Raw genomic sequence first — 23,847 nt, 5'->3', positions numbered from 1 at the left:
CATATGTACATATTACATTTATTTATTGTACATACTACATTTATTTATTGACGGACTGTACACCTATTCACTCTGTATCTTTTATATCTCTATTATTGTTTTTATAATGTTTGTATACATTTACCTCTCCTGTGTTTCACTGTGTTTGCTGATGTTTGATGATGTTGCTGCTTTGACACCTGAATTTCCCTTATTAATACAGGTTCATCTTATCTTATCTTATCTTATCTTAAAGTCACGAATAAACTAATTTCATTTAATATAAAGGTGGTTAAAGTGGAATTGGTCCCTCTTCACTATAGTTTCTCCCATTCTCATCCATGGTTACTGTTTCCTTGACAACAGCGCCTCCTCCTGTCTCTAGGGGGGATCGAACACCACCACATCAGTGTGAAGATGGCGGAGGGTGAACTGAACGTGGACAGCCTCATCTCTCGGCTCCTGGAAGGTGATTTCAATTTAAATACAGTCTAATAATGTAACACACCGTTAGCTCTTTACCTTCACTAAGCCCGGTCTGTTTCGTATCCTGTAAACTAGCGCGGTTGCCTCACAGAAAACGTCAGTAAATGTGTTAGCATGTTCGGCTAACGGTGTATCCCCCGGATAGCTCTGTTAGCTTAGCCGTGTTTATAAACACTGGCAGCGGGTGAACGCCTACATTTCTCTCAGTTTTTTCGCAGTAATTGCTACGTTACTCTTGGCAAGTAATTGTACTGTGTCGTGGCATTTACTTTAGCATGTAGTTAAACTTTCTGCTTGTGTTCTGGCTCATTTATTTCCCAAATTATATGGATGGACGAGCTGGTATGTATCGAGAAAGGAAGGAAGGGGCTGGGGACGTTTGTCCTGTGTCGTTATGACATTAAAATACAACCCAGAATCATCTGGCATGTGTCTACCGGTTGTGACTGTTAACCTACGTTAATAGTAAGTAAGTTAAGTAAGTTAATATTTGATAATTAAAGGCATGAACACCGATTTTCACCAGCCACCCCTGCCCTTGAGTTTTGCTCCCTGTAAGTTGTAGCTATGATAATAATGGTTTGATTTCTATTAAAGGGGAAGTCTTTGACAGATTGAAGCTATACAAATAGGTTTACATTAAAAATGAAAACAGTAATATTTAGATTTCATGTGACATTGGATGCCTTTATGACTACATCACAGACTCATTTGAATTGTTGTGAGGTAGCTTGCTTTTTGTGCAGTAATGTGAACTTTTAACTAACTGGGTTTGTGTGTTTTTAGTGGGCATATTGCTGGGATTCAGTGGTTCAATTTCTATTAAAGGGGAGTCTTTGACAGATTGAAGCTATAAGAATAGGTCTACATTAAAAATGAAAACACTAATATATAGATTTCATGTGGCATTGGATGCCCGTATGACTATGTCCTAGACTAATTTGAATTGTTGTGAGGTAGCTTGCTTTTTGTGCAGTAATGTGAACTTTTAACTAACTGGCTTTGTGTGTTTTTAGTGGGCATATTGCTGGGATTCAGTGTAACAATGCAAAGACATTCCCTTTTAAATCTGTTAAGTATTGTACAGGTGAATAACACAACACAAATTGACATTGCAAAACCAGGAGGGATGAAAGAAATGCTGTGTGTTTCTCTGACACTGTCCACAAAGATGTTCTTATCTACAGTTTAAATTGTGTCATCTTGTGTTCACAATCTCTTTATTGCTTTCATACTTGGTAAATAGACTGAATTGTGTTGGTGTTTTAGGAGCAGGTTTTGGCAGAGAGAGAAAGGGATGTGCAAAAATCCTTTTGTGTTGGCCGTCCACCTGCTCAAAGAGAAGGCGGGGAGTTTTCTGTTCCCTTGTGATATATCCTTTGAGTCAGACCAGACCACTAAAGGCAAATTCAGCTGTCCTTGGCATACATTCCACCAGTATATCTGAGACTCTGATGGAGGGATGAGACACCAGCATGCCAGCATTGAAATGCTAAGATTTGTTATTTATAGTAACTGCTGGAAAATGCCGCCACACTGCAGCTGCCTTGTGTTTCTTGCAGTTTCATTTTTATGTTAACATTGCCACCAAACAGTGAAATTAATTAAAAACAAATGATATCATTGCTTCACAGCCTGTAATCAACTTGTTGTTTGTTTTCCACTCGTGAAACGTTTTTTTTTTTCTCAGCTGGAAAGCTTGTTGATCCTTCACACACTGTGTTTTCCTTGTTTCTCAGCTTGGACTGCAGTGACTTGTTGATTGCTCATATTTTGAATACGAGTTGGCATCTTTCACAAGTGGTCAGATCTTGTTGGTGCGAGATGACTCTTAAAACAAGTGACTACACATGACTAATTGATTGGATGTTGTCATCTCATAGGCTTCTTACATAATAGTTTAGCTTTGTAGTTAATGGTGCGAACTTACTCAAGAGTTAGAATCAAGCACGTGTGCAAATCATTTAGGATTATGATAAAAATGTCCATTACAAATTGGCATCTGTTTTGATTGTCTGGAGGTAAAACATTTCTACTAGTGAAATACTCTCTTGGTGACTATGACAGGGGTGGTGATTTTGTTTACTAAATTAATCTGGATCAGTCTAAAATGTATGCTAAAGGGTTTATTGGTACTAACCAACAAAATTTCAGTCTTTCTTTCATGGATATAGCCTAAGCTATATGTAATAAAACCAGTTTTGGTCTCCAACACATGCTCATATTTTTGTTGATATTATTTTCCGATGTTCAGCACAGAGTCACCATAACAAGAGAGTAAAAATTCCCTGGTGCTTAGCTCCTGAACCAGAAAATTTGAAAGGTCTTGAGCCCTTATTTTGCATCCCAACATCACATAATAGCTTTTTTGTATTTTTTGCTGTCTCAGAAAATTTGGTCTTGTGGAAAAGCCGAGTGTCAGCGAGAGTGCTGCTTATTCACTGGAATTAAAACTTGTGAAACACTGTGCCACTTTCTCCAGATTTGTGTACAGTGTTGCACACACAAACAGTGATTTGGTTTATGATGGTTGCAAATCCTTGTCATTGCTTCATTTTAGCCTTTGCCCCTCGATGTTCTTAAGAGCGTAATCTCTTTTTCAAAGTGCTCTGCTGCAGAAGTGCAAACAGTGAAAGGTTCTGTCTGTGTTAAAGCCGGGCGGGCAGAGCAGCATCCGAGCTTAACTCGCTCAGCTCTGATGAGGCCTGAGTGAAGAGCCCTACTTCTGCAATTTCATGCTTCACACTGTGGCACATGGGTCTACGAAGCACTGCAGACACTGTAGATGGATGATAAAGAAAACTGATGGTGTGAAATTGATGGTGTAAAGCAACACTTATAAGGTTGGTGGAGCCGGCTAGAATAGTTTTTTGGCGCTCAGATTCACCATCTGTTAGGATCCATATTCCTCTGGTGGTTCATTCACTTCTCTCAGGTTTGGTTGGATTACATGACTAATGAGACGGTGAGTACAGTGTGTAAGTAGCGTGCGTATACACACGTGTGCGTTTATGTATGCACAAAAAAAGCATGCACTAAGCTTTAGGAATTGCTCACCAATACATCCATTACCGGTAATCCATTTTGAACTGCTCCCTGTTTGGTCGTTCTAGGCTAATTTGTCATCCTTTAAGGAAACAAAAAGGCAACAAATAGGAAAAGTGTTTAAGTGTCTGACTAACACACATTGGTTTCACTAGGCTCCGCTATCCTGTATTGGAGTCTTTAGTGGGCGTCTAGCTTTAAGATGGTTTGTTATTACATAATTCCTCAGTCATGGATTTGTTCATCACTTTTGTTTCCATCATCAATGGTTCATCTTCACGCAGTCAGTGTTTTGATTTGCTTTTTGTGACGTCAAACTGAGACTAAAGATAGTTATATAAGTGCCGTCCTATTACCATGCATGTATTAATATAGTGACAAAACACAATTAGTCACTGTTATGTCACCACTATAATAATGATAATAGTAATAACTTTATTTACATAGTACCTTTTTGAAACAAAGTTTCAAAGCTTTAAAAACAAGCAGTAAAATCATATAATCAATTCTAAAAGGTAACCAGTGAAGGGCAGCAGGGATCGGTGTGATGTTGTTCTCTCAGTACGAGTCATAAGCCTGGCAGCAGCACTTTGCATAAGTTACAGTCTTTGGATGTTTTGCCTGCTGATAACAGAAAAAAAGTGCGTTGCAATTGGGACATTCTTTTTGAAACTTTGATAGTTGTTCATAAAAGAAATAATTTGTGTGGAGACATTTTTTTCTAAAATCTTGGATAAAAATGGCAGCTTAGAGATCTAGGTCTAAAATGAGTTAAAACAGAGGGAACCAGAGAAGGTTTCTATAAGAGCGGGTAAACAGTGGCATGTTTATAATTGGAGTGGAAAATGCCAGTAGACAGAGAGCAGTTATTAATGGTTACAATGTCTGGACCAACTGTCTGAAATACTCCTTTTAAAAACCATAACATTATAAGAAAATTAAAAGTAAATCATAAGACCATTCTTCAGCCTAATATTTATTTATTTGAATTTCTGCCTTTGTCTACCTTTTGTCACTTTTTGCGTAGTTGTTAGGTCATGTGACGGTGGGATGCCATCTTTTAGATACATTGCAACAACCGGGCTGTCCAGATATTAAATCAAACCCAAATATATAAAATGCAGATTTTTGAAACGAACTCGTCTTTTGCAAGCCACAACGTACAACAGCAAGGAAGACGTTTTTATGTATAATCTCACTTTTCATATCTCCAATTATTTCAACTGCTGACTGTAGCCAAACGTTTGCAATTCTCACTCCTCTTTTCATCGTTGTGAGATAAATCTGCTCCCAGAGCTGTGGCAGAACGCCAGAAAGTAGGCTTAAGCTAACAGTGCAACTACACAGCCAATAAACCCACACCAGTGCTGAAGATGCAAGCTGCTCTCATAGTCTAAGCAGTGGGTTTCTTAAGTATGGCTGAGACTTAGCAGCTATGAGCTACAGAACCATTACGCCCACAGTTCATCAGATTTTAAGATCGCCTTGTGATTCTCCTCTAAGTGTTTTTTTTCCCCCCTTAGGTGAAAAATTATTGCATCATGGCCTCATTCTGATGAAGTTTGTGTGGTGTTGCTGGTGCTGTTGTTGATAACACTGACGGTATCTTTTCTCTCCTGTCCAGTACGGGGATGTCGCCCGGGGAAGATAGTCCAGATGACCGAGGCAGAGGTGCGGGGCCTCTGCATCAAATCCAGGGAGATCTTCCTCAGCCAGCCCATCCTGCTGGAGCTTGAGGCGCCTCTGAAGATCTGTGGTCAGTGTTCTACATTTCTGGCCTTGTTTTAGACCATCTTCTCACGGCCTCGTGTTTATTTTTACTCTCTCGTAACCCTCTGCACTGTATAACATACTCTACTGTGACATTTCCTCTAAAAGGTTTAAAAGTTGACTTCTGTCTGGCCGAATAACACTGCCTCAGCCCAGCCGGGGTCACATTAAGTCACCGTCACTCTCGACTACCCTGTGTATGTTATAGAAGGATACATATAGGGGACATGAACACATAATATATGGACAGACAGACTCTCAACAGTTGAAATGCCACCAGTATCACTATCTCTAGCTGGCTCCGGCACATCTCTGCACACTCCCACATGCTCTATCTCTTCCCTCCAGCGTAGCGCTGCAACTGCAAACAACTCAGAACGGTCTAATATATGTGGCAGTCCTTGAAAATACAGTACACAAGCTCACGTATAGGCTCAAGCCTACACACAGCTCATTTGTGGCTGTTTTTCCTCCCACACACATTTACTTTGAGATTGTTGTTATGTAGGCCTAATACTGGTGTCAACCTCAGATGGCAGCGTTTGTATTTCAAGTGGGAAGCAGTAATTTTGATGAAGTCCAATTGATGATGTTTCTCGTCAAATTGAGCGTGAAGATAATGATGTTATGCACAGGTCTGCATTAGAATAACTGACCTTTTAAAGTTCCTTCAAACACGTAGACCTAACCGTGGCACATGACTCTAAAATATGCATGAGACTGAGGTGGTGTTATTTGTCACTGTGTGGGGTTTCTTTGTCTCTCCTTTACTTTCTTTGTTTGTTGCTGAACCCCTATCCTCAAAGTTGCCTTTAACCCGCGGCTGTGACGACAGGCTTTCAGAGCACTAGCGCTGAATGAAAACACCAAACCGTGAACGCCTTTTAATTATTTACCAGGGCCACATGGATCGGGTTCTGCTCTTACACTCTCTCCCTCACATGTTAACCTTAATGCCACTGGCATACTTTTTGCCCAAGCCGGCAGCTTTGACACTGTTTGGCATTTATGTTAACATAATATTATACAATTTGATTTTTTTACTAGAGTTTTGATGACAATGGTGTGCCTTGTGCAGTGACACATAATAATCAAACCCTCTGTGTGAGGATGTGTTGGATCGGCTGAAGAAGGACCACAAGCATGTGCGCTATGTTTATATTGTTTCTGTGTAGGTTTGCATTCTGTGGTAGTATTTTATTGTACATTTTCAAGCTCTGGGCACAGCGTGTTTATGTCTGAGTCGAACCTTTAATTATTTTCTGACCAGAAGTACTGACTGAAAAGTGGCACAAACAGTTCACAGACTGAAGGGAATGAGGTGAAAACGTCTTAGAGTGCACTACAACACATATTGAATGCAAAAGTTATTATTTAATAGTTTGTTATTTTGTTTTAAAGTTGATTATATAATACCTTTAACAGCCTGTGTTATTTTCCACATTGTTATATCAGGCCTCTGAGTATTGGTGCCGTTTATTGTTGTTGTTTATTTTTTTCCTTTTAGTTTGAAATGTGTATAATAAGGTTATACTGTATGTATTAATAAGAAGATACGTTTATAAGTTTAAAAATACACTTGAAATACAATACTGGATATATTGTTATTTCATATAGTTTATAGTATTTTTGCCCTGTTTAACGTTTGCCTATTTGATTTAGTGTGTGAAGTGGATCCTTTGTTATTAAAATATTTTGTCATGCCGTCTAGAACAGCAAAGACGGACTACGTTACGGTTATGGACAGTCAGCCCGTCTGCTGAGTGTTAATTTGTTGTTTTCATCTTGAAATGTGCTCTGAGCAGCAGCAGTATTATTATTCAGTGTTCCTCCTCCCACCGGTGGTGATGTGTTTTTATGTGGGTGCTTTAGTACCTGTTGATTATCTGGCTACACAAGGTCATGCAACAGTGCACTTGATAACAGCTTTGTACCAGTGCCCTGATGCTAGGATAATAATCTAATGGACTTTACATTGTGCATGCATAGACATTGTTTAATTATTACTAATCTGATTTGTCCAGTGGTTTGATCTTGATGTGATGATGCATGACGTTAAATATTGCTGTATCACACATGCTTAGCATAGTTGGGGGTCACAAGACGCACCGCTGGATCCTTTTTGTTATTGTAGAGTTCTATCGCCATTGTTTTTAAATCGTATTGTCTTCTGAGACAAATCATGCTCATTTATAACACTGGCCTCAGGTCCGGCACTACTTTTTTCCCCAACTCTCAGCTTTTTGCTCAGCTTTTAAAACCCCAAATCTCCGTGCTGCTATTCTCAGACTGTTTTACCACTGCAGAGGCAGTGCTGAGTAAATAATTCACTGTCATCCTACAATTCCTTTTGAGAGGGCAGGCAGCGGGGGGGCTGCCCCGTCGAAAAAAGCCAGTCTCGGTGAAGCTCACAAATTCACATTCAGTCACGCAGCAACTCTTAGTGTGGAGTTGAGGATAGTTAGGATGCTGAAACTAACCTGAGGCGCCTTTTTCTGGAGGCAGACATTTTTTTCAAACAGAAAATGGTGGTAGTTGATCCAGGTTTCACTACAGAGCCACAGCTCAAGCTGAAGTTAGCCCTGCTCTTACAAAGTTCACTCACCTCCAACTGCCTCTGCAGAGATTACAGGCTATGTTGCCATGTCTCTGTGTTACTATTTTATCCAAATTTAATTTCCCGAGCAAACTGCGACATAAACGCTAATTGTTTACGCCTCATGTCCGTTTCGGTTTTGGTGCAAGCACAAGCAAGAATTACTGTTCTGTGTGTTGTCCTCTGTATTTACTCTGTTGTCCGTCCAGTATGTGTTGCTTTCAGCCTGCCAAAACTAAAAAAAACATGTTTTTGTCATTTTTATGTAGTATTTGTAGCTTTTTACAGTCTTCAGATCTGTTCCCAGCTTTACTTAGTTTAGCACAACGCAGATTTATACAGTTTTTATGTCCATAGACAAAACATATATAAAGATATGACTCATTTTGCTATTGTGGTAGACAAATTACATTAAAATAATGTTAATTGGAACACAAAAAGAAATGCAAAAACTACAGTATATAGGTATAAAACTAACACTTCTGACACACGGATCTCTACTTTTCACCTCACGTCACCTTTTCACTGTCTCATAAGAAGTTAAAACTCAAAATAGGGATTGAAAACAGCCACTAAAGTAGAAGTTAAGAGATTTTAAAAGCTTTCCTGATTTCACACTGACAGCTTGTGACTCGGACTGAGCTGCTGGATCTCCGCCTTAATACTTAAAGACTTGTTTCATTGAAGTTTTGATATTCTATTATTGATGTGAAGGATTGTGAAGTTGTCGAACATTACCAGTACTTGCATCTCTAGATGGCAAGCTGGGGCTGCGTGTCCGGGACGAAGGAAATGATTGATGGTGAAAACACAAACCAGCTGGCTAAGCACAACACGAGAGCTGAGTAGAAGACAGAGCTAGACTTCAAACACTCAGAACTGTCCCTTTAATCATTCATTTGCACGGGAAAAAATGTGTTTTTGCATGCCATCTTAAGACACAGGCAAAAATAAGTACAGGCCTGTTGCCATATAGGTTAGATGCCAGTCGTGGTTTGGGTTTGGTGCCTAGATCACTGACGGGCACCATGCAATAGAAAAAATAAAAAAAACATGCCGGCCACTCTCATGATATAAAGTGGTAATTTCTGTTGGTCATTTTAATCTCAGGGCCAGACAGCTGCACATCTTAACAAGCCCTATTCTTTCACTTTAATTTGTATTTGGTGCCATCTTGTAATGAAAGCTTTGCCGTGAAAAGAGTGTGGCACATGAATTTGCTTTCCATTTCGGTCACGATATAGCCTGTTATTATTGTCCTGGTCTTTCTGGTGAGGCTCACTGCCGCTGTCATCTCTGTCTGGAGCACTTAGCCCAAATTAGAGCGGCTCTCGAGTCGGTGCGAGAGGATATAAAAGGAAGCAGGTCTTGACTAGGTGATGTGAAGTGAGGCTCCCCTGCAGAGCTCCTTTGCTTTTGGTAAGAGCTGCCTGACTGATGTCAAAAAGAGACGAGGTTGACCCTGATTCCTGGGAGAGTTGTTCAAATTAAAATTAGTTTTATGTGGATAATGTGTATGTGCGTTCTTTTTGTGATTAACCTGGATTGTCGGCATTCTCTCCCGAGGCAGCTCATTTCCCATGGGCCATGGCATTGATCTGGTGGCAGTTGTAATGACTCATTTAGTGTGTGTATACCTGCTGCTGTAGGCAGAGTCATATATCCCCACCAACCTACATGTTTGGCTGTGTTCTGAAAATCAAAATGGTTTCAGAGAGATAGGAGTTAGTGTGTGTATATATGTGCGGGTGAATATTTGTTTTGGAGATAGAAAAAGTTTTGTTAAGTCTTGCATTGGCTTTGATTAATATGTCTTATCCTTTTTCTCCACAAACTGCACCACCATTCTTTTTGATAAATCGCTTCCCTTTGGCTCCACTATCTTTAACTCTACACAGTGTTCTCCTCTCTAAGTAGTTCCCCCTTTCTGTACTAATGTATGTTAAGCAGCCTGTTCTTGTGGCTGCACTTACAGTAAATAATAGGGCTCTCAATTGATAAATATTTTATTAATTAATCGCATGATTGTCCGTAGATAAATGGGATTAATCGCAAATCAATCACATTTTTTAATCCGTTGAAAATGTACCTTAAAGGGAGATTTGTCAAGTATTTAATACTCTTATCAACATGGGAGTAGGCAAATATGCTTGCTTTATGCAAATGTATGTATATATTTGTTATTTAAAATCAATTAACAACACAAAACAATGCCAAATATTGTCCAGAAACCCTCACAGGTACTGCATTTAGCATAAAAAATATTCTCAAATCATAACATGGCAAACTGCAGCCCAACAGGCAACAACAGCTGTCAGTGTGTCAGTGTGCTGACTTGACTATGACTTGCCCCAAACTGCATGTGATTATCATAAAGTGGGCATGTCTGTAAAGGGGAGACTCGTGGGTACCCATAGAACCCATTTTCATTCACATATCTGGAGGGCAGAGGTCAAGGGACCCCTTTGAGATTGGCCATGCCAGTTTTTCCTCACCAAAATATAGCGTAGGTTTGCAGCATTATTTAGCCTCCTTTGCGACATGGTTGTTACCAATGGATTCCTTAGGTTTTCTAGTTTCATATGATACCAGTATCTTCACTCTAGCTTTAAAACTGAACCTGCTACAACCTAAAAATCTCAAGTTGCGTTAATGCGTTAAAAACGTTAAAACGAAGTTGCGTTAACGGGTTATTATCACGTTAACTCTGACAGCCGTAGCCAATAGTCAAACTAACTCGCCTCTCTCCCCCCTTTTTTAGGAGATATCCATGGGCAATACACAGACCTACTGAGGCTGTTTGAGTACGGTGGTTTCCCTCCAGAGGCTAACTACCTTTTCCTGGGTGACTACGTGGACAGAGGGAAACAGTCCCTGGAAACCATCTGCCTCCTGCTGGCCTACAAGATCAAATACCCAGAGAACTTTTTCCTGCTCAGGGGCAACCACGAGTGTGCTTCCATCAACCGCATCTACGGTTTCTACGATGAGTGTGAGTTGAAATAAACTCACCCTGCACACACACACACAAACAAACAGCCCTGCAGCACATAATAGTTTGGTTTTAATAATGTTTATGTGTCCCACCAGGCAAGCGCAGGTTCAACATTAAGTTGTGGAAGACCTTCACTGACTGTTTTAACTGCCTCCCCATCGCTGCTATCATTGATGAGAAGATCTTCTGCTGCCATGGAGGTAAGACAACTGTTGGCACATGTTTCCACCTCTCGTCCCAAATGTGTACCGGGACTTTTTGATGCCCTGGTTCGAAATATAATCGTAGTAGTAACTCCAAACAAAGGTAACCTCTTTTATTTTTCTATTTTAGGGCTATCGCCTGATTTGCAGTCAATGGAGCAGATTCGCAGGATCATGAGGCCAACAGACGTGCCCGATACAGGTACTGTATGTGTGTCTGTACATACTTAAAGGGGTAGCTCGGGTGTTTTGAAGTGGGGTTCTATGAGGTGTTATCCATAATCAGTGTATTACCTACAGTACATGACGGTCGGCACGCCCCCAGTTTGGAGAAGCAGACAGGAGTTACTGCACGGAAGCAAAGCAATGTACTGCTGTGGACGAGTGCAGCAGCAAAATATATTTTTGCCACCTAAAAATAAATAAATAAATATCAGTTAAGTGTATGCTATATTAGAATATTTTCGCCAGTTTAGCTTGCCGTGAAACAGCTAAACCGTCTATGTTTCCGACAGGGAACTGAAGCTGCTATCTAAGCTCTCGCCAAAGAAACCAGACTCCATTTGGGAAAAAAAGAGTAATATTACCTCGCAGAACGCAGGAGTTGCTGGTCTACCGCTGCCTTGATTCGTTTGTTTGTGTTATTGTGTGACTTTGGTTTGTTCGGATTCTCCAAAGTCACACAAACAAACTAACCGATGGAGGCAGCGGTAGACCAGCAACCCCCGTTTTCTGCAATGTAAAATTACAGTTTTTTTCAATGTAGTCTGGTGGCTTTAGCGAGAGCATAGATGGATACAACGACTTCAGTTCCCTGACCGAAAGGGCTGTCTGACGGCAAGGTAAAGCAGTGAAAATATAAATTTTTTAGGTGGGCCTTTCTTTTAGATGGCTAAAATACATTTTGCTGCCGGCCCCGTCCATTACTTTGCTCCCGTGTGGTAACTCCTTTCATCTACTGTAAGTAATACACTAACTATGGTTAAGAACCTCATACAACCCCACTTCAAAACACCAAAACTATCCCTTTAAGTGCATTCGTATATTTAGTACTGAAAATATTCACTTCCTTTGGATTTTCTCCCTGGAATTTTTTCCTGATTGAATGACTATTTCATCAATAGATCTCCTCTGTTGCATCAGCAAAGTCGGCTGAATCTTTAACACATTCTTCCCTCCTCCCTTCTTTTCTTTTTGTTTTTAATCTCCATCCCTCCTCTCTGTGTGTGTCTCAGGCCTGCTGTGTGACCTTTTGTGGTCAGACCCAGATAAGGATGTACAAGGTTGGGGAGAGAACGACCGCGGGGTCTCTTTCACCTTCGGAGCAGATGTGGTCAGCAAATTCCTGAACCGCCACGACCTGGACCTCATCTGCAGAGCCCACCAGGTAATTATGAAGGGAATGAAGGCCTGGATGTGGAATGTGTCAATGCAGGAAGTGCATGGTCAGCAAACTGGGTTTCTTTCTTTTTCTTTTTTTTCTTAGAGACTTAAAATTGGTTGACCATGCACTTTAATGATAGCTGACCTCCATTACTTTGTGTGTCTTTGGCACAAGTAATTACTGTGGCTGATGCAAAGACACAGACACAAGAGCTAAACCACGTATTAATAGTCCTTGTGCAGTAGTGTAGCCCACTGTGTGTATTTGTCCCCCATGTATCATTCATTATAACTTCATTTAGCTCTCAGTTATTATCAATCTTTTTTTTTTTTGCTGAAGTAAGACAGTATAAAACAGAGAGTGCGAAACTATTGTTTGCATTTGGGACACTGGCATCAAGTATATTTTACCTGATGGATGACTAAAAGCAGTTGGAATGTATAACTTTTCTGTTATACATTCGCTATTTCGGCTCTGCGTTGGGCGTTTCATATCGATTTCAGGTGTGGGTGGTTATCATGGAGACTCGAACCATGATGGCATAGTTAGATTCTGAAACTAGCTGGAGATCTGTTTTCTTGCTATTGATCGCAGTGGGCGGTGGAATAATGTCATGTGTCTTCTAACAGGTTGTGGAGGATGGATATGAGTTCTTTGCCAAACGCCAACTGGTCACACTTTTTTCTGCTCCAAACTACTGCGGGGAGTTTGACAACGCAGGCGGCATGATGAGCGTCGACGAATCCCTCATGTGCTCCTTCCAGGTAGTCTAGAAAACATAGGGACACATGTACATTTATGCTAATTTCATTTTGATATTTGTCTTAACTTAATCTTCTCTCTGTGTGTTTGTGTCATTATTTAAAGATCCTAAAGCCCTCAGAGAAGAAGGCCAAGTATCAGTACGGTGGTGTAAATTCTGGTCGGCCTGTAACCCCACCCCGCACCACCCAAGCCCCCAAGAAGAGGTGAACGTGCAGCCTTGGCTTCTCCCCACCCTCCTTCTCCCCTTGTCCGTCCCTGGTCTGCCATCACGGCAACCCCTGTAACTCCCCTGTATAGCAAAGATACAGGGCTTATCTAATTGCCCAAATCTTTCTCCTCTTTCTTCCCCACTCACCCACCCCCTCCCCGACTCCACTGACAGCTCTTTTCTTAATGTGTATGTGTACATAAATTTGCTGTGACCAATCTGTTTTATTTTTTGCCTGTTTGTTGGTATTTTTGATATTATTAACAGATAATCTTTCTTGTGGTTTTACTTCCAAATGCCATTTGAGGTTCTCTGAGGTTCTGTGTCATCTCTGTGTAGAGGAGCAAAGTGACTGAGTTAGAGGAATTTCTTTTTCAGTTTAACAAGTAGAGATTGAACATTGTTTTTGCCTTGACCTCTCAAAATACAGAGAGAATCCTTCCAATGAGACTGAGGTTTCTGTGCTAAATCCGTTGACACAAATAACATTTCTTATATTCCGGCTTAACAGTTTAAACACATTACAGCATTCGCTGTGCACTTGCGGTTGTTGTGTTGGCGCACATTTTATATATTTAACCATTGAAAAAGTGCAACTCCCCGTGAGTAACAAAGAATGTGAAGTGACCGGTTTGAATGAAATATAGAGGATAAATCGGACGCCACTGGCAGTGGACACGCTCTCCCCGAACACAACGCCCTCTGGGCATTGATTCCTCCACTCTGTTATGCCTCCCTGTGCCTCGACTCCACACCCACACAAAAACATGCCGCTCGTCTCACACAGAGCTGGTATCGACATTTTCCTGGGTCTATTTATTATTTGTTCTCATCAAGATAATTTCCCCCATATAATCCTCTTATCCTCTGGATATATGGTGTACTAAAAGTGCTTTCCTAGTCTTTGTATGAAGAAGCAGTTATGGATAGAAAATATCTAACAGCACTGGTTGCAATTTTGCAAGTCTCTAATGTATCTATAAGTAAGCCGTACAGTGTTAAAAAGACCAAATACTTAAAAAAGCAAGCTTCACAAAATGCTCCACAGTATTTGAGTTGTTAGTGCTGAGCACACAACAAAAACATAATGAAGGAAGTTTGCTCTTGGAAGCTTTGAAGTAAAATGCCAGCTATCCTCCTGTCACATCACCCAATCTGTTCTGGTGCAGAGTCTAAAAACTGGAGGAGTCAGGAGTGGGTGGCAGGACCAGCAGGCCGTTACGCTATGTGACAGTGATGCCACCTGGTGTACAAATACAGTAGTACAGTACGAATCCGATGTGAATTTCAAATTAGACAGCTCAGGATGGGCTTTTCATTACATATCCAGTACTAAATGTTGTCATTCACCACAAGGAGGTACTGGTAGATGACTTCAGTCCACTGCGAATAAGACGCAGTTGACCTTTTGTGGAAAACGGTTGCCTCTTTTCTTTCTTTTTCTGGTTTTTTTTCTGCTCTTTGTGGTATTAATCTTTCTGTTGTATTTCTATGTTCTCTATTCACATTGTTCACTTTTTATTCAGTTAATTTATTTCCTAATACTGATAATAAGAAAACAATAAGGTGTTACCAAAAGCTGTTTTGCAATTTGTACAAGTTTGTTTGAAAGTCTATAAATTCAATAAAATGGATGGAAACCAAAATTGTTGCTCCCCTCGGTTTTTACTGATGTCTTTGGATGGATGTATGTCTCTGTAGTGTCAAGGAATTTTGAGACATTGCAAAGTTGCTATTCTCTACACTTCTTTATCTCAACATACAACTGATACTTTAAACTCAGGTGTCTCACTGGTAGAAATGATTAAACAGAAAAGGGACTCCCTTTCTTGACCCGCAGACGCTCTTTAGCCCAGTTCAGAGCTCAGTGCATCGGCCCGAGGATCAACCAGAGGAACAGTGGCAGGAATAAACATGGAGCGCCCAGGTAGAGGTGGGACAAGATCCAAGCAAAGAGGATCCACAGTCCTTTTAAGATAAGATAAGATAAGATAAGATATTCCTTTTATTAGTCCCACAGTGGGGAAATTTGCAGTGTACAGCAACAAAGGGGATAGTGCAAAAAACAAGATGCATCAGCTAACACTAAAAAAAAGAGCTAAACAAAGTGTAACAAAATATGAACCATTTAAATAGAAGGAAGTATAAAAAAGGAGCAGTATATACAGTATTGACAATAAACAGACTATTAACAAAATTGCACAAGTGGAAAATGATATTGCACAGTATGAATTACAGCTGAGTAGTACTGATAGACAGTTGGTGTACAGTAAAGTGCAGTTATTGTCATTTTTTTTGGTGCGTAAGTGGTCTACTGGGAGCAATGCTGGTTGTGGAGTCTGACAGCTGCAGGAAGGAAGGACCTGTCATAGTGCTCCTTCACACACTTTGGGTGGAGCAGTCTGTCGCTGAAGGAGCTCTCCAGTGCTGAGATGGTGTCCTGCATGAGGTGGGAGTCATTCTCCATCATGGATGACAGCTTAGCTATCATCCTCCTCCTCTCTCCCACCACCTCCACTGTGTTGAGGGGGCATCCTAGGACAGAGCTGGCCTTCCTGATCACTCTGTCTTAGAAAGAGGAGAGTGTAGTAGATGATGCTCTGTGAGCTCAACATGGCGTTGCCATGAGGAAAGATTTGAATGCATTAATTTTAACATGCATTTATGATTCCAGCAATAAAAACAGGTTATGATGTTGGTTCACAAGCAACAATGACCGGCTCACTGTACTTTATCCCTTACATAAACTTACACTTAAAAAATCCTTACAAAAAACAAAAATATATATAGAGCTGCCAGCTCTACTCTCTCTGAGAGGGATCAAATGCTTAAACACACAAATAAGGTAGCTCATTATCCAGGTCTGAGAATGTGCTGTACTGTATACGGAAAATTAATTTGATAAGTTTACAGGTTTTGAACAGGAGGTAATAGAACAAAAATCTTTGTTTACCAGTTGAATACTTTGGCTCATTCAAAATACAAATATGCACAATTCATGCGATTATGTTGTGACATTATGAGTAATATCATTACATGATATTTAATACCAACCAAAGTATTTAAAGGAATGTTTCGAAATTTTGGGAAATATTCTTGAACATGTAAACCACTATAATGTTTGAATGAGAAATATACAAATATATATATATAAAGGTATTTCATTTATTTAAAGGTATTTCATTTATATATATATATATATATATATATATACAAAGGTATTTAATTTGTATATATATATATATAAAGGTATTTCATTTATTTAAAGGTATTTCATTTATATATATATATATATATATATAAAGGTATTTAATTTGTATATATATATATATAAAGGTATTTCATTTATTTAAAGGTATTTCATTTATATATATATATATATATATATATAAAGGTATTTCATTTATTTAAAGGTATTTCATTTACATATATATATATATAAAGGTATTTCATTTATTTAACGGTATTTAATTTACATATATATATATATATATATATATAAAGGTATTTCATTTATTTAAAGGTATTTCATTTATATATATATATATATATATAAAGGTATTTAATTTGTATATATATATATATAAAGGTATTTCATTTATTTAAAGGTATTTCATTTATATATATATATATATATATATATATATATATATATATATAAAGGTATTTAATTTGTATATATATATATATAAAGGTATTTCATTTATTTAAAGGTATTTCATTTATATATATATATATATATATAAAGGTATTTCATTTATTTAAAGGTATTTCATTTACATATATATATATATATATATATATATAAAGGTATTTCATTTATTTAACGGTATTTAATTTACATATATATATATATATATATATAAAGGTATTTCATTTATTTAAAGGTATTTAATTTACATATATATATATATAAAGGTATTTAATTTATTTAAAAGTATTTAATTTATACATATATATATATATATGTATAAATTAAATACCTTTTTATGGCATCAATTCATTGGTCCTTTTAGTGAGGATTGTTTTGTGTAATACACCTTCCCAAACGAGTGGCGGCGATAAGCATCACTTCCACTGCTTCTTTGACTGTTTGACTGGACAGGACGACGTGATGACGCAGTGCGTAACATCAGCCTCCTATACAGCATGGATGGGTCACAGTCAGTGCGCAGGCGCTGCAGGACAGTTTACAGATCTACAGCGACGTTTTCCGGGACAAGACACCGAAGCAGAAGCGTCCTCTGCAGCTCATGCACCGAAAATAATTCATGAAGAGTCCAAAGTTCAGGTAACGTTATAGAGTCGAGGTATCTGACGTTGTTAGCTTGTTAATTGTGTCTTTATGCATTCATAAACTGTATTCTAGTAGCTTATATGATGCATAGCACAGTTAGTTTACTGTAAGTGGTTGTAATTGTGCACCTGACAGTACTTCCGCACAGTGTGCAGTCATTCATAACAAACCCAGCTAGCTCTCAGTTTCTGCCTTTCTTTAATTCTATGGTTTTTAGAGATTAATGAGCAGCTGATTACAAGTTTTCCAACCAAACTGCGAAACATTTTGATGGTTGCAGCCTCTTAAAATGGGAGAATAGCTGCTTTTCTTTACCTTAACATCATAGTAAACTGAACTAGAGCTGCAACAATTAGTCGATTAGTCGATTAGTCGCTCCAGAGAAAAACTCATTATTGATATTCTCTTAATCATTGAAGTCATTTTTCAAGCAAAAACAAAATGCTTGTCATATGTGAATATTTGCTACATTTCCTTGTTTCAACGTTATAGTTTGTATTTTGGACTAGTGGTCAGACAAAACAAGACTTTTGAAGACATCATCTTGAACTCTAACAAATTGTGATGGGTGATGTTTCACTGTTACATACATAAAACTATTAATCAAGAAAATAGTTATGAAAATACTTGTTAGTTTCACTCTTAAAGGGACTGTTTGTAAGAATCAGAAATGCTTGTTAAAGTGGCAGTAGGCAACAATATTTTGGCATAATTTGGCAAAAATTCCATAATAACCTTTCAGCATATTGTAATTCAAGTGATCTGAGAGAAAACTACACCTCTGCACCTCCTCATGGCTCTGTTTACAGGCTTTAGAACATCTTGCCCGTGACGGCAGACTTTGACCAATCACAGGGCATTTCAGAGAGAGCGTTCCTATTGGCTGTTCCACAAAAGGAGATGCGCGTTCACGTCTGGTCTCTGCAGATAGTGAAAGCCTCGGTCAATGGCGGAACAACCTACTGGAAAGCTTGCTATTCCAGCATTGGCAGCAACTGCCTACACCTCAAAACAACCCAAAAAAAGAAAGACAGACTTTCAAAAAGACAGTCCAAACTGTTGATGTCGTTAGAAGGTAATGTGTAGCTCGCTGCGGTAGCCTCCTCAGATGTAGCGAGCACGTATGAAGCGCGTGCATATGCCCGTTCTCGTGTGGGGGGAGGGGCTTCGGACAGAGAGGGGAGAGCGGAGAGAGGAGAGAGAGGAGAGAGCAGCTCAAGGGGATGCAGGATTTTGCGTTTTCCGGATTTCTACGCACTGCAGCGACACCTGTGGTCGTTAAGTTAACGAAAGTCAGCGTCGGGCTCTACATAGACATGAACGAGCATCGCCCAAAACAGTGAGGTGACACACGTCAGCTAAAACCACAATATCACTATATTTCACCTGCTTGGCAGTAATGTTAGCTGACCAGATGAAGGTCTGATCCTAGTGTTGGCTTTTCCTGCTTCAGCCTCCCGACCGCGGTCGGAGGGAGACACTGGAGTTTTGGTCGGAGACGATAACGTTTCTCGCTGTCACTTCACAAGACACGGAAAACCCCTGTTGGTCTGGAGGAGCTGCAGCAGTTATTTCTGCACAAACGTCCGCTGTACATTCACTAGATATTCTCAGAGCTAGACTAACTCTCCTGCAGTGTGTAGTGTGCGCGCATGCACGTGAGATGGAGCGAGCTGAGTGAAGGCAGGCAGGCAGAGGAGCAGAGACTCCGGCCCTGGAGACCAAAGCTACGGTCTCCCCCGAGTCCTCCGACCGCGGCCAACACTGTTTAACAGACGGGCTTCACTAGATAGAACTTTGTGGTTTTGGTGCTTCCGTGTAGTTTGTGTTGGAGTCTTGTCTGAACAGCGTAGCCACACGCGAGCGCGCATATACGAGCGCGCATATACGAGCGCGCATACGCGAGCGCGCATTGGACACCGACCCGGGTGATTTATACGTGTAAGAAGTTACAAACAGTCCCTTTAAACTGAACATCTTCGGGTTTGGATTGGTCAGACAAACAAAGAAGTTGAAGACGTCATTTTGGTTTATGGGAAATACTGATGGGCATTTTTCACTATTTTTTTTACCTTTTTATAGACCACAGTTTATTAATCAAGAAAATAATTGTTAATTGCAGCTCGAATGTTCTTTTGTAACACACTTATATCCCTTGTGTCCTCAAACCTCCAGGCTGAACAAAACCTCGCTGACAGAGCTTCCATGGGATCCTGTCCAACAACAATCCCTCTCAACAATGAACTGTGGAAAGCCTCAAGCACCGAGTGAAGAATGGCAAGGTTTAGGCGCAAAACTTGCATCACGTTAATTGCTTTGGTGTTGTTTGTGCTCATAGTAACGGTGGTCTTGAAGGCGCTGACACCAGACGACTCTCCGTTCGACAGCCCTGATGGTGCGGAGCTGATCCTGGACAGAAAGAATGACAATCAGATCCAGAAAGAAAACATCAATAAACCTGACCAGACCAAAATGCACAAATCTGCTCAGTCAGACAAACTGAAAGCTACACTGAGGAAGTTCCCTCCTCCAAACTACTATATCCATGCCTTCTACTATGCATGGTATGGGAACCCCAAGTTTGATGGCAAATACATCCACTGGGACCACCCGCAGCTGCCACACTGGGACTATAAGGTGGCTCAAGGGTATCCACAAGCGAGACACGTCCCACCTGATGACCTCGGGTCCAACTTCTACCCCTCTTTAGGGGCTTACAGTTCCAGGGATCCCTCCATTATAGAGTCTCATATGCAGCAGCTGCGCACAGCAGCCATTGGTAAGAAATTAAACCTAAACAGGGCTGGACAATTATTCAACATTCTTACTTGTCTTTTACCATTAATGTGATATTATAATCTGACCTGATTCATTCACATTTAATAGTTTCTTCATCAGCATCCTTATAAAATTCAGTGTTTCTGCTTTGAGTTATTATCATTCAGCCGAGCTCCCTGTCCTCATGTTAGCGTACATAAAAGTGATGAGGGGGGAGAAGGGAGCACTGGTATAGGATCAGTACTCCGTATCGGCAGACACCCTGAGTTGAGGTAATCCAATTTAAATTGTGAGGGAAAAAAGTAGAATCGGTGCGTCCTTATTGAAAATCACAATGACAGTATTAATAAGGAAACTTTCCAGTAGTAAAATATACGCCGATATAGCAGATGTATGGAAAATCACATGTAAAATAATCAATCTGACAAAATCCTACCTACAGTATAAGGCAAAAAAAAAAAAAGAATCACAAAAATGTTGTTCATTTTCATTATTATCATTGCTTAAGCCGCCCACACATGATCGGCCGTAAAATCGCTCTGCGCTATCTGTGCCATTGTTTTTCTATGTGGAGAACCCGACTAGGTGGAAGCGTTACCCTTGGCGTGGCGCACTGCTCGAAATTGACCTTGGTTGCTGCTAACCTTTTAAAGCACAACCAATGAGAACAGCTGCAACTGTTCTTGTTGCCTAGAAACAGTGAATGGTGTTCCTTGTGCTCTTTTTGGTGACATACTTTACCTGCTGCATCTGCAGGGCTCTGTGCCCTTCCTCACGGAGAGTGAAGAACAAATGTCTTATCATGTGATGGCAGCTTTATGGTTTTGCCGTATATGACGATAATATTGAGTTACCACCCAGAGATAACAGTGTTTACCTGAGGGGGAAACCGGAGGGTTGGCGTTACGCTTCCGCGATGATGCTGTCGGTCCGGACAGCGTTATTAGCTGTAACCGCCGTATGAGAGAAGTGCAGAGCGGCGGTCGTGAGCTAGCCAGTGGAGCACGCTCACATGCACGAACATGCACTAAAAGCATGTGTGGCCGGCCCGGCTATGTCAACAAAGCACAGAGAAGCTTTGATTACAACACACAGAGGGAGAGCAACTTCCCGGCTCAGGTAGACATTACTCCTCTATATCTTTACAAAGAAAATAGTTGTTTGCTGCTATATTAACGCTCTGGATATTGATTTAGCACCTATAACATACATTAATCCATATTTTGACCTATATCAGGAGAACGATTGTCTGCATGTTCATTTCTGCCTCTACTGTATTACTCCTACGACACATTTAATACCACTGCAGTACATTTACACTATATGAATTACTTGATGTGATATTTATTGTTTTCTTTCATGTTTGAACTGTTTACACTCAGGTGTCCTTGCTGTTTCCTGGTATCCTCCTAATAAGAATGATGATAATGGTGCTCCAATGGATGACTTTGTGCCTTTGCTGCTGGAAGTGGCACATAAATACCATATTAAGGTCTGTACGGAGATAGTAGTGAGTTTAGCAGCCTTTTGTTTCGTATTTAGCTGCAGACTAAATGTTTGATGTGCAGAGTTCCTTAAAAACATCTAATATTCTTAAAATGTAGAGAAAATGTTTTGAGAAATTCACGTCTATAAGAATGTCTTGTGTTGCTGTCATTTCTGTGTTTACAGGTAGCGTTTCACATTGAGCCATACAAAGACAGAGATGAAGTCAACATGTTCACTAATGTCAAATACATCATTGAGAAGTGAGTGTGTTTCTTTGGCGTTGTCAGTCAAATGTCAGCGCCGTAATCTTCCACTCCCTCTGGAAATCATTCTGTCATGACTCATAATGCATCAATCAATAGTTGTCATGTTTGCATCAGTCTTTTTATTTCCTGTGACATTTTCCTTTCTGTGCTTGGGCTGTATGCCTCCTCTTCTCAGATACGGGGAGCACCCTGCTTTCTTCAAGTACCGGACACCGAACACTGGCAAGCTTCTTCCACTCTTCTATGTGTATGACTCGTATCTGATGAACTCGGAGCAGTGGGCCAAACTGCTCAAACACACAGAGAGCAACAGCATCAGGGACACCCCGTATGATGCCATCTTCATCGCCCTGCTGGTTGAGGAGAAACACAAGAGGGATATCCTGACCGCAGGTTTTGATGGCGTCTACACCTACTTTGCTACTAATGGGTTTTCCTATGGGTCCACTCAGCGGAACTGGGACTCCATGAAAGCTTTCTGCGAAGACAACAACCTGATATTCATCCCGAGTGTGGGCCCCGGGTACATTGACACGAGCATTCGACCCTGGAACTTCCAGAACACCCGAAACCGCATCAACGGCAAATACTATGAAACCTCGCTGAGCGCTGCGTTACAAGCCAGGCCCGATTTCATCTCTATAACGTCTTTTAACGAATGGCACGAGGGCTCTCAGATTGAAATGGCGATTCCCAAAACAAGTCAAACTGTATATCTGGACTACCTGCCCAATAAGCCTGCAATCTACCTAGAGATCACTCGTAAATGGGCTGCGATATTTGGCGGCGAGCGGCGAAAATGGCAGGATTGATGCGACTATGAGCCATAGGAAATATGTACAAATAATTCCATGAAAACTAAATGAAGTTCTTGTTGCTGAATGCACAACAAAATGCAAATGATGATTAATTGTATGAGAACAGCCAAATGATTTTTATGGCCACGGGCAAGTGGACTAAATTATCTTAATTCTGGCTGCAGTGATGTGATTTTTTACACTTGGGTAAATTATTGTTAATTTAACTGATGTCTAATTACTTATGTCATAACATAATCAGCATGTTTTATCACCGACTCCACCGTATCCAGCTGAAACTGTGCGTAGGCATGTTTTGCCGTCCTGTAATCTGTGCCTATATTAAACCTCAATAGAAATAAATAAAGTGCGTCCTGGAAAGGAAGGAAAGTAAACAAAGCAGTCTGCTGGCATGAAACTGTCGCCTCACTCTGCTTCCAACAGCCCGAGAACAACAAGAAAAAGCACAACGTAGACCTTGATATTTGAAAGGCGTGTCAACTTAGAATCTGAGATGAATCATAGTGATGAAAAGGGATGACAGGACAGGAGTTCAGTTATTAAAACAGGCAAAGAGCCCAGAGAGAGTGCAGGGGAAAATGAAGATTATTTTTAGGCAGATGCTATTAGCACCCAGGTGTCAGTAGCCAATAATACTATTTGCACCTGGGACGGATTCGCCGATGTGGCTATTTACACCCAGGTGTATATAGCATGAGATAGCAGAGACAAGCACCCAGGTTTCCGTAACCCTCTCTCATCTCTCATCTCTCTGCTATTTGCACCCAAC

General features: G+C 40.2%; 2 protein-coding genes across 3 annotated transcripts; both read left to right on the top strand.

Annotated features, from left to right (window-relative positions):
• Positions 1 to 310: 310 nt before the first annotated feature.
• LOC119474577 (serine/threonine-protein phosphatase PP1-beta catalytic subunit-like) lies at positions 311 to 15,077 on the top strand. The gene is made up of 8 exons (XM_037746666.1): positions 311 to 448; positions 5,135 to 5,266; positions 10,638 to 10,868; positions 10,967 to 11,071; positions 11,205 to 11,276; positions 12,310 to 12,461; positions 13,088 to 13,222; positions 13,326 to 15,077. Exons 1-8 carry the CDS (start codon positions 397 to 399, stop codon positions 13,428 to 13,430), a joined length of 984 nt encoding a protein of 327 aa, XP_037602594.1. The 5' UTR covers positions 311 to 396; the 3' UTR covers positions 13,431 to 15,077.
• Positions 15,078 to 17,565: 2,488 nt separating this feature from the next.
• manea (mannosidase, endo-alpha) lies at positions 17,566 to 23,470 on the top strand. Of its 2 annotated transcripts, none has more exons than XM_037746659.1 (5): positions 17,566 to 17,722; positions 19,904 to 20,507; positions 21,889 to 21,998; positions 22,178 to 22,254; positions 22,436 to 23,470. In XM_037746659.1, exons 2-5 carry the CDS (start codon positions 20,003 to 20,005, stop codon positions 23,070 to 23,072), a joined length of 1,329 nt encoding a protein of 442 aa, XP_037602587.1. In that variant the 5' UTR covers positions 17,566 to 17,722; positions 19,904 to 20,002; the 3' UTR covers positions 23,073 to 23,470. The 2 variants fall into 2 exon arrangements, with proteins under 2 accessions (XP_037602587.1, XP_037602588.1); XM_037746660.1 differs by having other exon boundaries at positions 17,585 to 17,722; positions 20,067 to 20,507.
• The last annotated feature ends 377 nt before the right edge of the window (positions 23,471 to 23,847 follow it).

The sequence above is a fragment of the Sebastes umbrosus genome, chromosome 16 (genome assembly GCF_015220745.1).
Source record: "Sebastes umbrosus isolate fSebUmb1 chromosome 16, fSebUmb1.pri, whole genome shotgun sequence".
Taxonomy (NCBI): domain Eukaryota; kingdom Metazoa; phylum Chordata; class Actinopteri; order Perciformes; family Sebastidae; genus Sebastes; species Sebastes umbrosus.
Note: the sequence above shows the minus strand (reverse complement) of the source record. Positions and strands in the feature narration are given on the sequence as shown.